This window comes from Panicum virgatum, chromosome 5K (genome assembly GCF_016808335.1).
Source record: "Panicum virgatum strain AP13 chromosome 5K, P.virgatum_v5, whole genome shotgun sequence".
Classification (NCBI taxonomy): Eukaryota; Viridiplantae; Streptophyta; class Magnoliopsida; order Poales; family Poaceae; genus Panicum; species Panicum virgatum.
The window spans coordinates 21,677,490-21,690,148 of NC_053140.1; the positions used below are offsets into that span (position 1 = coordinate 21,677,490).

At 52.6% G+C, this 12,659-nt stretch overlaps 1 protein-coding gene and 1 long non-coding RNA gene across 2 annotated transcripts; one reads left to right on the forward strand and one right to left on the reverse strand.

The window, feature by feature from the left end:
* Positions 1–2,300: 2,300 nt before the first annotated feature.
* LOC120710594 lies at positions 2,301–3,249 on the forward strand. The gene is made up of 2 exons (XR_005689945.1): positions 2,301–2,694; positions 2,938–3,249. It is a non-coding gene; the product is annotated as an uncharacterized LOC120710594 (long non-coding RNA).
* A 555-nt stretch (positions 3,250–3,804) lies between these two features.
* LOC120709781 (BTB/POZ and MATH domain-containing protein 1-like) lies at positions 3,805–4,311 on the reverse strand. The gene has a single exon (XM_039995432.1). It carries the CDS (start codon positions 4,309–4,311, stop codon positions 3,805–3,807), a length of 507 nt encoding a protein of 168 aa, XP_039851366.1.
* Positions 4,312–12,659: the final 8,348 nt, after the last annotated feature.

Here is a 12,659-nt window from a genome sequence, read left to right on the forward strand (position 1 = left end):
TCCGGCTTGAGCAGCACCTTCCATATTCTCATCATCCTGGCGCATTTGTAAAGTAACTCCTCCACGCTCCTCCACTCTTTGTCCTGAAAGCAGACACCATTTCGTAAGTTCCAAATAGTCCATAGAATTGCAGCACATGAATAATCCAACACTAAGTTTCTTTTTTCACTGACCCACCACCTGGCTACTGACTCAAAGTCAGCACCAATGTTTCTACCACATATCTCTGAAAAGATCTCCCAGATACTTGAGGCTACACAGCAACTAAAAAAGAGGTGGTGGATAGTTTCATTGTTGGTACAGAAAAGGCACATTTTATCATTTAAATCTTTTCTCTTACAGAGATTATCCCGAGTTAGCAGTTTGTTATTGCTTAAGAGCCAAAGAAAGATGTGAATTTTGGGTGGGACAGTTAACTTCCACACGGCCGGGGTATAAACTGGGGTCACTCCCCTAAAGTTAAGCACCGAGTATAGGGTCTGAACCGAGTAAGTCCCTTTTGATTCATAAGCCCAGATGATGTTATCATCATCGTCGCTGAACTCTATGCTACCAGCAATCTCACATAACTCCTCCCACTGTCTCATTAGATTATGTGAGACATTTCTTCTAAAGGTCATCATCAGGTCAACCCCATTCCAAACCTGACTAATGGTAGCACCCTTTTCATTAACAATGACATAAAGATGCCAGAATTGAATCGCAAGACTCGAATTACCGAACCAATGGTCCTCCCAAAATCTAATTCGTTTGCCGTCCCCCACTTTCCACTGATAGCCAAAGTGTGCGGCTTGCGCTGCCAGCGAAACACCCTTCCAAAAGGGTGATGCTCCACTGTTAGGGCAGCAAAAGAGGTTGGGCTGTTCAGTTCTATACTTGAACTGGACAATCTTTTTCCAAAGGGCATTCTCCTGAAGATAATATCTCTGGATCCAAACTGCTAAAAGGCTCAGGTTTAGATCTCTAAGGTCAGGGATCCCCATTCCCCCATAATCCTTCTTTTGAGCTATCATCTGCCAGTTAGCAAGGTGGTACTTAGCTCTTTCTTCTGAATTATCCCAAAAGAAATGAGCCATATGAGTGTTAATCAAATCGATAGCCCAACGGGGAAACTTAATAATCGACATAAGGTAGACAGGTATACTGGCTAAACAGGTTTTAAGAAGAACAAGTCTTCCTCCATAAGAAAGAAGCTTGCCTTTCCAGCCAGCAACTCTTTTTAGGATTTTGTCCACCACCGGCTGCAAATCATCTCTTCCCAGCTTAGTATGGTGGAGGGGCACGCCCAGATATTTAAAAGGAAAACTCCCTATCTTACAACATAAAGTCTGAGTCCAGGCTCTAGTTTCCTCCTCCTCCATTCCAATGGTCACCAGATCACTTTTGTCATAATTGATTTTAAGTCCTGACAGCTGCTCAAAGCAGGTTAGCATCCACTTCAGCGCCCTAGCTTTGTCAAGATTATTCTCAAGGAAGAGAAGGGTATCATCAGCATACTGTAAGCTGATAATACCCCCAGCACAGACTTCAGGCAACAGGCCTGTGACCAGACCTTCACTAGATGCTTTCATAAGCATCCTAGCTAGTGAATACATCTGCCACAAGGTTGAACAAAAGCGGGGAGAGAGGGTCACCCTGTCTGAGCTCTTTCCCAGTTTTAAAATAGGCACCATTCACGTCATTCATCCTAACACAAATAGAACCACCCCTAACCACTTTTCTAATCCAGCTCCTCCAAACCTCCCCAAAACCTCTAGATCTGAGCATCTCCTCAAGGAAGTCCCAATTTACCCTATCATAGGCTTTTTCATAATTGAGCTTAAGGATGACACCTTTTTCTTTTTTACGGGCTACCTCATGAATAATCTCATGAGCTGCCATCACACTTTCCAAGATAAACCTCCCATTAATGAAGGTTGTTTGGTTAGAAGCAATCAACCTATCAGCCACCAACAGGAGCCTGTTATTCATTGCTTTGGTGAAAATTTTAAAGCTACAATTAATTAAGCTGATAGGTCTAAACTTCTTAAGATGTTTGGCGTCATTCTCTTTCGGAATAAGGGTGATCATGGCATAGTTAAGCCTAGCCAAGTCTAGCTCGCCCTTCTCGAAGGATCTAAACAAAGCTACTAAATCTGGCTTAATCAGATCCCAAAAAGTTTGATAAAAAAGGAAGGAGAAACCATCCGGGCCGGGGGCTAACAATTTTTTGGGGTCGCCTACACAATACTCGAGTGTTGAAGGGGTTCCTGCACTCGAATTTCCAGCCGTCAGATTAGTAGCGAACGGCTCAGATAAATTCTGCCTCCCTCTCCAACGACCTTATCTTCTTCCTCCGACGCCCGACGCCGCCTTGAATCCAGTCTACCGCCGACGCTGCCCCTCGGCCTCCGCTCTGCCTTGCCGACGCTGCCCCGACGCCGACAAGACCTGCCCTTCCTCCTCCCACCTCCCTCCATCCCTTGTACTCCATCTTGGTCCTTGAAGCTCAGCTCCGCCGTTCGCCCCCGCCGCCGTCGGATCCGCCGCCACCGTCTCAACCTCCTCCACGCTAATTCGTCGACGGTGCTCGCCCTGCCGCCTCCACTGCCCCAACCGGGGGTCCCCCGCCGCCTCCGCTCCGTCGCCGTCTCAACCGCCACCACCGCCGGCCGGCGAGCCACCCGGAGCTTCCTCTACAGCTGCAGGCCACAGGTAACCCACCACCCCCAACCAAATCCTGAACCCTAAAAGCTCACCGGAGTTAGAGAAGAAGGGGAAGAGAAAAATTCGAGTTTAGGAGGTAGCTAGGCCTGTGCATGGGTGGATTTAATTTATACGGATTTGGGTCACTTTTTTATCCACCCATTTATGGATCACTTTAGATGGATTGGACAGGGTGGGTTAGGTGGTTCCCTGGGTAACCCAACTCAGCGTCCTTGATCGTCGTCTCCGCAGGTCAGGATGCCTCCCCCTCCCAGCGTCCTCGCTGCGACGCTGGTCGCTTCTCAATCATCGTCACACCGCCGTTTCGCAGGTCTGCCCACGCACGGCATGCTCTCCGCGACGTTTCATGTCGGCCTCGCTTGTCCCCAAACCAGCATGCATGCTTCGTACCCGATGTGCCTGCGCCTCACCATCGCAAATCCCCAACACCGGCGACCTCAACGATGATCAAGACTGACATCCTGCGAGGCTGCGTGCAAGCCCGGCCCTGTCAGCAATGGCAAGTTGTGCTATATTATATATCGAGATGAGCCGGTTCTGCTACGTCGAGATGTACATGCTTGGCAGATGAGTCGCTGCTGGGCATGGCGGCAGCAATAGCATGCCCTCGCCTTCGCCGAAGACCTCCACGTACGGGGTTCCGGTTGTCAGGCCATAAACAGAGGCCACGGCATTTGAACAAGCGTGACCCGTACGTGGAGGTCAAAAATTTTACATGGTATGGGCTAACGGACTGACGGAACCAAACAACATCGATCTAACGCAAACACATGCCACTGAAATCAAAACACGTTACAAATACGTACCGTCCATCAACCAATTAAAGAAGGGATTTATTGGAACTAACTTTAGAATCCTAACTAATAATAATTCCCTACATTGACTGACTATTAACTCCCAAGCTGCTAATTCCCTAAGCATGCAAATTATTTAATTGGTTGAAAGTAGATGCCTGAATTTCCCACATCCGAAGAGTCCAAACCACCACTTTGTCCTCCTGACGGCGGCGCAGCGCTTGCACTGGCCGTCTCCATCGCAGCTGCGGCGGCTTGGCAGCCCCAGCTTGTGCAGGTCGTGGTCCTCGACGGCCGCGTCCGCCTACGTCGTCGACACGACGTGGATGTCGCACCGGATGGCGAAGCAATCGTCCTGTATGTACCCCGACCTCTCCAGGGCATCCCTCCTGATGAAACGCGGGAAGCCCGGACCGGAGGAATGCATCGCGTGCCCGAATTCGGCTGCGGCGCTTTCGCTGTACGGCCGCGGCCGCGGCCGCCACCGCCGCCACCACGGCCCATCTCCACCGTGAGGTGGTATCAGGCTGAACCGGAACCTAGCGTTGACAAGAGTGGTGCCGACGTGGCGATCGGCGAGCCTGAGGTAAAGGGAGATGTGGTCGACGCCATAAGACGACATCCCGTTGGGGTAGTATCTGATGTACCAGGTGTAGCCGGCTGCCTCGAATTCGCTGGACGTGGCAAGCGATCCATTGCTCATGGCCATCTTGGCCTCCGAGTAGCCATTGATCTTGAGCACGTGGCAGCCGGTGGCCGCCGCCGTTGTGGAGATGGACGAGGCGGAGACGATGCCATCCCATGGCCTCATGGTGATCTGATCTGCTGGTCCCGTACGTGCTGATTCGATCTTATCGATGGAAGACTAGCTAGATGCTAGGGATCGGATCCCGTTATGATCGACGACCTAGTTAGTATATATATACCAGGCCAGCCCGGGGTCTCGTGCCTATCGTAATTAACACGGCGGCGGTCGTAGCTATCGTAATTAAGGAAGGCTTTAGATCTAACTAATTGTTCCAACGAATAAAGGATCGGAGCTGGTTAGTCGATCGATCGGTTAAGGAAAGTGTTAATTAGTTAGCCCACGTACTATCCAAAGGCGGGGTAGATGCATGCATGGAATATACGTACGTATACACGCGGCTAGATCTTCCTCTCGCTGCGACGTACGTGATCGGCTGGATCTGCTTTAATTTTGTCTCCATCGACTCAAATTTCTTCGCTAGGGTTTCGACTCACGTACGCCATCTTCCATAATATGACAACATATATATTAGAGTTCTTATTCCATTGCGATACGAGTCATCGTACCCAAAATGGTTGATAAAGTTAGCTGTGCAAAATTTGATCGTTCCGAAAGCTTTAATAGCTTCTGAATTAGGGAAGAAAGCTTTTGAGACGTACAAACCCATACGCTAGCTGACAAGCGGAAAAAGGTTGGGTTCAATATTATCTATCTTATTTATACTAGGACAAATGCCCGTGCGTTGCTACGGATCATTTTCCTCTCGACTTGCATTTCTAATTGACGCGCCCGCAGTCTTCACCGCCGTCCCCCGCGGCCACAGGCATGTCGGGCACCGGTTGTCGTTGCTGCGCCTCAAGGACCGTGGCACAAGGTCGTCATAAATCTTGCAGCAACCAGTTGATCCGAAGTTGAGTCTCAACGTGCTAGAGTGTTGCCATTGGAATAGCTTCGTACATGTCCCCTTAACATGTTTATTTGTAATTGTTAATATGCCCTCTGTGCCTCTCAATGCTGTCGCTGGAAGACGTCACCTTGTGACGACGTTAAAATACCCAACAACTGATCAAGTTGGCTATTGATAATCTGGCTGTACCCAACCTTTCTTTCAAGGATGGGGTGCTAAGATACAGGGACAAAAGCCACCTATTGTCCCGGGCCCAAAGGCTGCCGAGACAAATGGCCTGGAACGAAGGCCTATTCTGTAGTAGTGAACCGAGTTTGGATTGGTAAGGATCCAGCCTTGCAGTCTAAAATCCTGGTAGCATTCCATGGGTCTGCTGTTGGCCGGGGGCATTTGAGTGCCGGTGACTTACAAATAGATTAAAGAAGATCTTTACTTGGCAATGTATGAAATCTGCAGTTCACAACTTTGTACAAGTTTGTCTTGTCTGTCAGCAAGCCAAGCCTGACACTACTAAGCTTCCAGGCCTGTTACAGCCTTTGTCTGTGCCTACTATGTCTTCACAAACTATTACAATGTATCGGAATGGTTAAAAGATGCCCCAGTTTGCCCTCCCTATAGCGCGCCACAGCGTTTCCAGGACACGTGTCGATCAGCGGCGGCGTATCAAACTATTTTGCATAAAAGCCTTTGATTTTACGGGAATCAACCTGCGGTCCGCGAACCTTAGCTTCCAGTCAGCCCCGAGTCCCCGACGGTTCTCCCCAACTGCAGCCCTCTCTCTCTCTCTCTCTCTCTCTCTCTCTCTCTCTCTCTCTCTCTCTCCCTCTCTCCCTCCCTCATTCCCCTACCCGACCCCCTCCCCCCGCCGCCGCCACCACCGCTCGTCACGCGCGCGGCGCGCCTCGCTGCACTCACGCTCCAGAACTGCAAGCCTCCATAGCGGATCTAGCCGAAACCGACCTCCTACGTCTCTCCAGCGAAATGGGCACCATCAACGCCACCGGTAAGCCCCTATGTCTCTCCCCCGTTGAAGGATCTAGGCCCCTAGCATTGTGCTATGGTGATTTTTGGTGATTAATGACAATCAGATGTGCGGGACTAACTATTTCCATGAGATTGTGTGGTAGGTTGAGTTCCAGCATCAAGATGAAAAGGTTGATATTTCATTTGTTGAGGGCCAACAATTTGAGGATGTGAATGAAATGAACATCATGAGTTGATGGAGATCAAAAGGAAGAATATGATACGATGGCAATCAATATCATCAAGAGGAAGAATTTGATATGTTGGTGATCAACAACTATGATGGGAGAACATGATGAGTTAGTGATCAAAATGAGAAAGTGAATATATTGACGATGCGTGATACAAAGTGATTTTATATGGCAAGATGATGAAGGGTAAGCAAGGCTCGGATGCGATGGACCATGCCAGGGTGAAGGGCAAGCATAGGGCTTGGCACCGAAGGACCAAGGCAATGGTGAAGAGTGAGTAAAGGCTTAGCGCCGATGGATCATCAGAAAAGTGCGGCTCGACCATGGGATCCTCGTGGTGGTGCTCGTCTGCTCTAGCGGCCTATCGTCGCAGTGAATCGAAGCAAGGCCGGCGGCAGTGCTCGGCTCGGTTCCTTCCTCAGCTCTGATGGCGGCGCTTTCTGCGAGAGCTGGGACGGGGCGAGCAGCAGTGAAGCAAGGGTTCGAGTGTGGCAGCAGCTTTATAGGGCGCGGGGACCCCCGTTAATCGTGGCGCACACTCCAAGGACGGCCGGCGGCAGTGCTGTGTGCGCCCGGGAAGCAGGGGAGGAAGAAAGGAAAGGTTATGACAGGTGGGACCCATCCATCGGTGAGAGAGAAAAATGAGAGAGAAAGAGAGAGATATAGGGGAGAGAGAGCTGCGGGCTGGGCCAAACGGAAAAAGGAAAAGGGCGAGAGAAATGTTTGGACCGAAAAGTGTTTTGGGCCAAAAGGAAAAGAAAGAGAGGATAAGAAGGGTTTTAACGGAATTTCTATTCATCTTCCGGTTGATTTAGGCTTCCCCACCTTCCAATGTTTGCGATTCGTGCAAAGCATTGCAACCGTTGGAACCCACCCCTAAACCCTAATCTCCTTCTCTCCCCTGCTTCCTCTCCCCTCCACCTGTTCATCCGGCCACCGTGGCCAGCCAGCTGCTACCGCCGGCGGTGCTCTCCTGCCCGGGCTCCGCCACTCCCCCAGCCCTGTGCGTCGTCCATCCGCCCCTGCCCCCGGCCCCTAGCTCCCGCACGTCGCCGGTGTTGGAAATATGCCCTAGAGGCAATCATAGAGATGATTATATTTCCTTGTATTTATGATTAATGAAGTATTCTTTGAATATCCATGAAAGGCAACTTGTATTGATTGACAATTATGTGAATTGTTTGTGAGACTCTTTACTTGTATGGTTATTCTAAAGATGTTTCTAGTCGGAGTTCATGTAAGAACACATATGAATATCAGACTAGCACATGTATTAGTTGATGACTATGTTTCACAGGTCATGGACATGGAGATGTCAAACTAATAATGTGGGCTCATGTAAGACATGAGACTGAACTGACCCAACGCGAGATGGTGATTTCTCATTACACAATATGTACGCTGTGTCCTTAAACCTGAGATTGTCGTATTGTTGGTACCCTGCAACTGGGGTACCCACTCCTACTGTGCCAAGACTCGCGTAGTTATCCGTAACTACGCCCTAGGGAGCTGAGCAGCCGGACTCCTGGGTTCCGACTCCATCTCACCGGACCAACGGTCCCAGACCCGCTTCCCGTTCGGGGACGGGTCCGGTGTCACCACGTGTCCCAGAGGTGGAAATGCTCAGCACCTGTGGCCGCGGACCCGGACCCACGCAGGTGGGTCCGGGACCTCCACGTGCCATCCGGACCCCCGCAGGTGGGTTCGGGACCTCCACGTGCCATCCGGACCCCCTCAGGTGGGTTCGGGACCTCCACGTGCCTATCCGGACCCCCGTGAGCTCTCGGCTCAGCTAGCTGCTCGGGAGGGGTCCGGAGCCGCCACGTGTCACGCAGACGCGGGCGCAAGCCTTCCGCTGAAAGCTCCCTCACCCACCCGCATTAAGTGCGAGTGGTTGAAGCGGGCTCTGCTGCCGCTGGGCACGGGGCAGCTTTTGTCAGTCCACACTGTGGATCGCCAGTTACCGAGGCGGCTCGTCAGTTACCAAGGCAAGCATTAAAGACGCAGCGCCGCGCCCATGGGCGACGAGTCATGATGACCAGCTACTGACTGGAGCAACAGTGCACGCTGCTACAGTGGACTGAGTCAGTAGTTCGGCGCTTCATCATGACCTCGACGCGCGGCTGCAGAGGCTAGACTCTACTTTGACAGGACAACTCAAGACCATCCCTGGTCAGAAGCTACGCACGAAAGCCGACGACAAGATCTCCGGATCTGAGGCATTGAAGGCCAAAGTGTAGTTTATAATACATCGCCGGGTCCACATGTCGGGGCCCCGCTCAGTGTACGTGCTCCCCTTGGACATATAAAAGGGAGAGCACGCCCGCTAGAACAGGAGGAGGAGGACAGACACAAGCTCCCACAACCTTCTCACTCTGGTGGGAAGGCAATACAACACACAGTGGACGTAGGGTATTACGCTCCGGCGGCCCGAACCACTCTAAATCCTGCCGTGTTCATCGTGTTCTTGAGTGAGATCGGACTAGGACTAGCTAACCCCCGAGTACACACCCTCTGGGCTGGGGCGGGTGCCTTCCGCCACCCGGCTGTGGTCGCAGCATACCACCACGACATTTGGCGCGCCAGGTAGGGGCGCTTTAGCTAGTTTTAGCTCATCTCTTGCCCATCTCCATGGCTCGGGTGGTTGAGCACTCCCACCACCACGACGACGTGGAGATGACGGAGGGTGTGGCATCATCCGCGCCACACGCCTCTCGCCTTCCTGCGCCAGGGGCAACCGTGCCCGTGGAGCAGCCACCGTCGGCAGCGGCGCGCGCTGCACGTCGGCAAGAGTCAGGGCGCCCGTCAAGGGCCCCCTCACAAGCTGCGAGCGGCGGAGCGACAAATCCCAGCTCGCAGCATACCTCACTCATGAGAGGAAGCCCGCTCCGGCGGAAAGCCGAATCCGGTCGCACCAAGCCTGCTCCGGCGGAAAGCCGACTCCGGTCGTACCAAGCCCGCTCCGGCGGAAAGCCGACTCCGGTCGCACCAAGCCCGCTCCGGCGGAAAGCCCACTCCGGTCGCACTAAGCCGACTCTGGTGGCTCTCTCCGGCGGAAAGCCGACTCCGATTGTACCCCCGACTCTACATCTCTGTAAGTCCTACCCTTAGAGGCCCAGTAGGGAATAAAACATTTTCCTTTGTAACTAGGTAATACTTCCGTGTGGTCCAGTCCGGTGAGCCTCCCCCATGGAGGAGTCCGGACCTCTGCGAACCAGGTTCAGGGAAGCGTACTCACCCTCCGGGGAGGTCCGGAGCCGTGTAGTCGCTTAGCCTGGTTCCGTACCCTAAGCCTGCATGCTCTACCTCCCTAGGGCGAGTACTGTAGTACCTAAGACTGGGGGCCCAGAGGTCCGGACAGCTCCGGCCTCATAAACCCGTGTTTTGGCTTACATCGCACATCTCATGTACATCTAGTTATAAAGGAAAAGTTTATCCTCAATTCGCCTCTAAGGATGTTACATTCCAATTTCAATTTACGCATTCTGTTTGCGCTAACCCCCACGTGGCTTCTTACTCTTGTGTGGTGATTGTGGTCCGAATTGAGTTGGCTAGTTAGTGACTTAGCTCGAGACCCCTCATGGAAGAGAGGGGTTCGGACCCCTGGGAACCTGCAGGTTCAGGGAAGCGCACTCATTCTCCGGGGAGGTCCGGAGCCGTGTAACCGCTTAGCCTGGTTCCGTACCCTAAGCCTGCACGCACCACCTCCTGTGAATGAGTGCCGTAGTACCTAGGACTGGGAACCTGGAGGTCCGGACTTTCTCTTAACCTAAAGGCCGGCCCCTTGAGCTCCGTTCACTGAACCTAGCTGTCTATCTCAAAGGATTACAGCCAACAGGATTTGGGACCCGTGGGCACGCTACTAAGCATCTACCTTGAGTCATGTGTAGGTCCAAACGTGATGATGCAGCAAGTGACCCAAAAGATGGACGATGCAGGACAAGACCCTTGCGGCGCGCACCGCTGGGTGCCAGAAGCAGCCAAGTTGCTCACAGTAGTGGTCCCACCTGCGGGTTCGTTGCCTCTCCCGAGGCGGGCCCGGGGGCCTCTGTCGGTACCCTGCAACTGGGGTACTCACTCCTACTGTGCCAAGACTCGCGTAGTTATCCGTAACTACGCCCTAAGGAGCTGAGCAGCCGGACTCCTGGGTTCCGACTCCATCTCACCGGACCAACGGTCCCAGACCCGCTTCCCGTTCGGGTACGGGTCCGGTGTCACCACGTGTCCCAGAGGTGGAAATGCTCAGCACCTGTGGCCGCGGACCCGGACCCCCGCAGGTGGGTCCGGGACCTCCACGTGCCATCCGGACCCCCGCAGGTGGGTTCGGGACCTCCACGTGCCATCCGGACCCCCTCAGGTGGGTTCGGGACCTCCACGTGCCTATCCGGACCCCCGTGAGCTCTCGGCTCAGCTAGCTGCTCGGGAGGGGTCCGGAGCCGCCACGTGTCACGCAGACGCGGGCGCAAGCCTTCCGCTGAAAGCTCCCTCACCCACCCGCATTAAGTGCGAGTGGTTGAAGCGGGCTCTGCTGCCGCTGGGCACGGGGCAGCTTTTGTCAGTCCACACTGTGGATCGCCAGTTACCGAGGCGGCTCGTCAGTTACCAAGGCAAGCATTAAAGACGCAGCGCCGCGCCCATGGACGACGAGTCATGATGACCAGCTACTGACTGGAGCAACAGTGCACGCTGCTACAGTGGACTGAGTCAGTAGTTCGGCGCTTCATCATGACCTCGACGCGCGGCTGCAGAGGCTAGACTCTACTCTGACAGGACAACTCAAGACCATCCCTGGTCAGAAGCTACGCACGAAAGCCGACGACAAGATCTCCGGATCTGAGGCATTGAAGGCCAAAGTGTAGTTTATAATACATCGTCGGGTCCACATGTCGGGGCCCCGCTCAGTGTACGTGCTCCCCTTGGACATATAAAAGGGAGAGCACGCCCGCTAGAATAGGAGGAGGACAGACACAAGCTCCCACAACCTTCTCACTCTGGTGGGAAGGCAATACAACACACAGTGGACATAGGGTATTACGCTCCGGCGGCCCAAACCACTCTAAATCCTGCCGTGTTCATCGTGTTCTTGAGTGAGATCGGACTAGGACTAGCTAACCCCCGAGTACACACCCTCTGGGCTGGGGCGGGTGCCTTCCGCCACCCGGCTGTGGTCGCAGCATACCACGACGACACGTATGTACTCAAGATGTGAACCGACTTACTTAGGAGCCATCAAACGCTACTCCATAACTGGGTAGTTATAAAGGTAGCTTTCGAGTTTGTCAAAAAGCATGCCGTGAGACATTGTCAGTCAAGATCGGATTTGCCCCTCTCTACATGAGAGAGATATCTCTGGGCCCTTCGAGTGACTCAAATCAAGAAGTGCATGGCCATACGAAGGTTAAGAGTTAACCAAGGATCTGAATCACGGCATCGAGAAAGAGAGGTCAGCTTGGAGCTAGACCAAATATCGTAAGGCAAAAGAAACAACATGTATATGACATTGTGATGGCTCATTGGATATGTTCTTTGCGTGCGTATAGGAGTTGACATGTCTTGCTAGAGGCCACTATCTGCTATTGAGCCGAGTAAGAGTACTCGGGCCATGTCTATTCGCATGTGAGCCCATAGAGTCTCACACTTAAGGGAAAGAAGCCTGATAAGGATGAGATCTAAATTAGACTGGGCTTAGGTGCACTAATGGGCCTCTCAGGCTCAAATGGAGCGCCCAAGGTGGGGCCCAAGAGGAGCCCACTTAAGGGGGCGCCCAGGGGCTATAAAAGCAAGGGGGAGGGGGGCCCAAGGTCAACCCTAGCCTTTTCTCGTGTGTGAACAGCACCCTGCTATAGTAAATGTGTTGACGCACAGTAATATCTACCATGTTGAAGCTTTCGGTCCCACTGGGCGTGCCAAAAGATGTGTTGACGCAAAAATCAACACACTGGAATCCGAGGGCAAGTGTTCGCCGAGTCACGGAAAGTCAACCAAGCGTGCCAGTCAATTTGACCTGAAATTGACAATGGAGAAAACAAAGTCAAATTCGAGAGCGTATCGGCTGGGATTCCGAATTTCTCTAAGATGGGCGTATCGGCAAGCTTTGCCGATACTATAGACGACAAAAAGATATTAAATGCAAGCGCGTAGTAAAGGAGTGCATATGTAGGATCAGCCGATGCACTAAATGACAAAACCGGATTTGGATAGCCGATCGTGTACGTATAACAAGATCTAAGCTACGAATGTGTAACTTAGATGATGTGAAGCTAAAAACAGATCCAAACCGGCTCTTGAGA

What these genes read in the sequence shown, in the direction of transcription:
- LOC120709781 (XM_039995432.1), bottom strand. Translation starts at nt 4,311, where the DNA reads ATGAGGCCATGGGATGGCATCGTCTCCGCCTCGTCCATCTCCACAACG.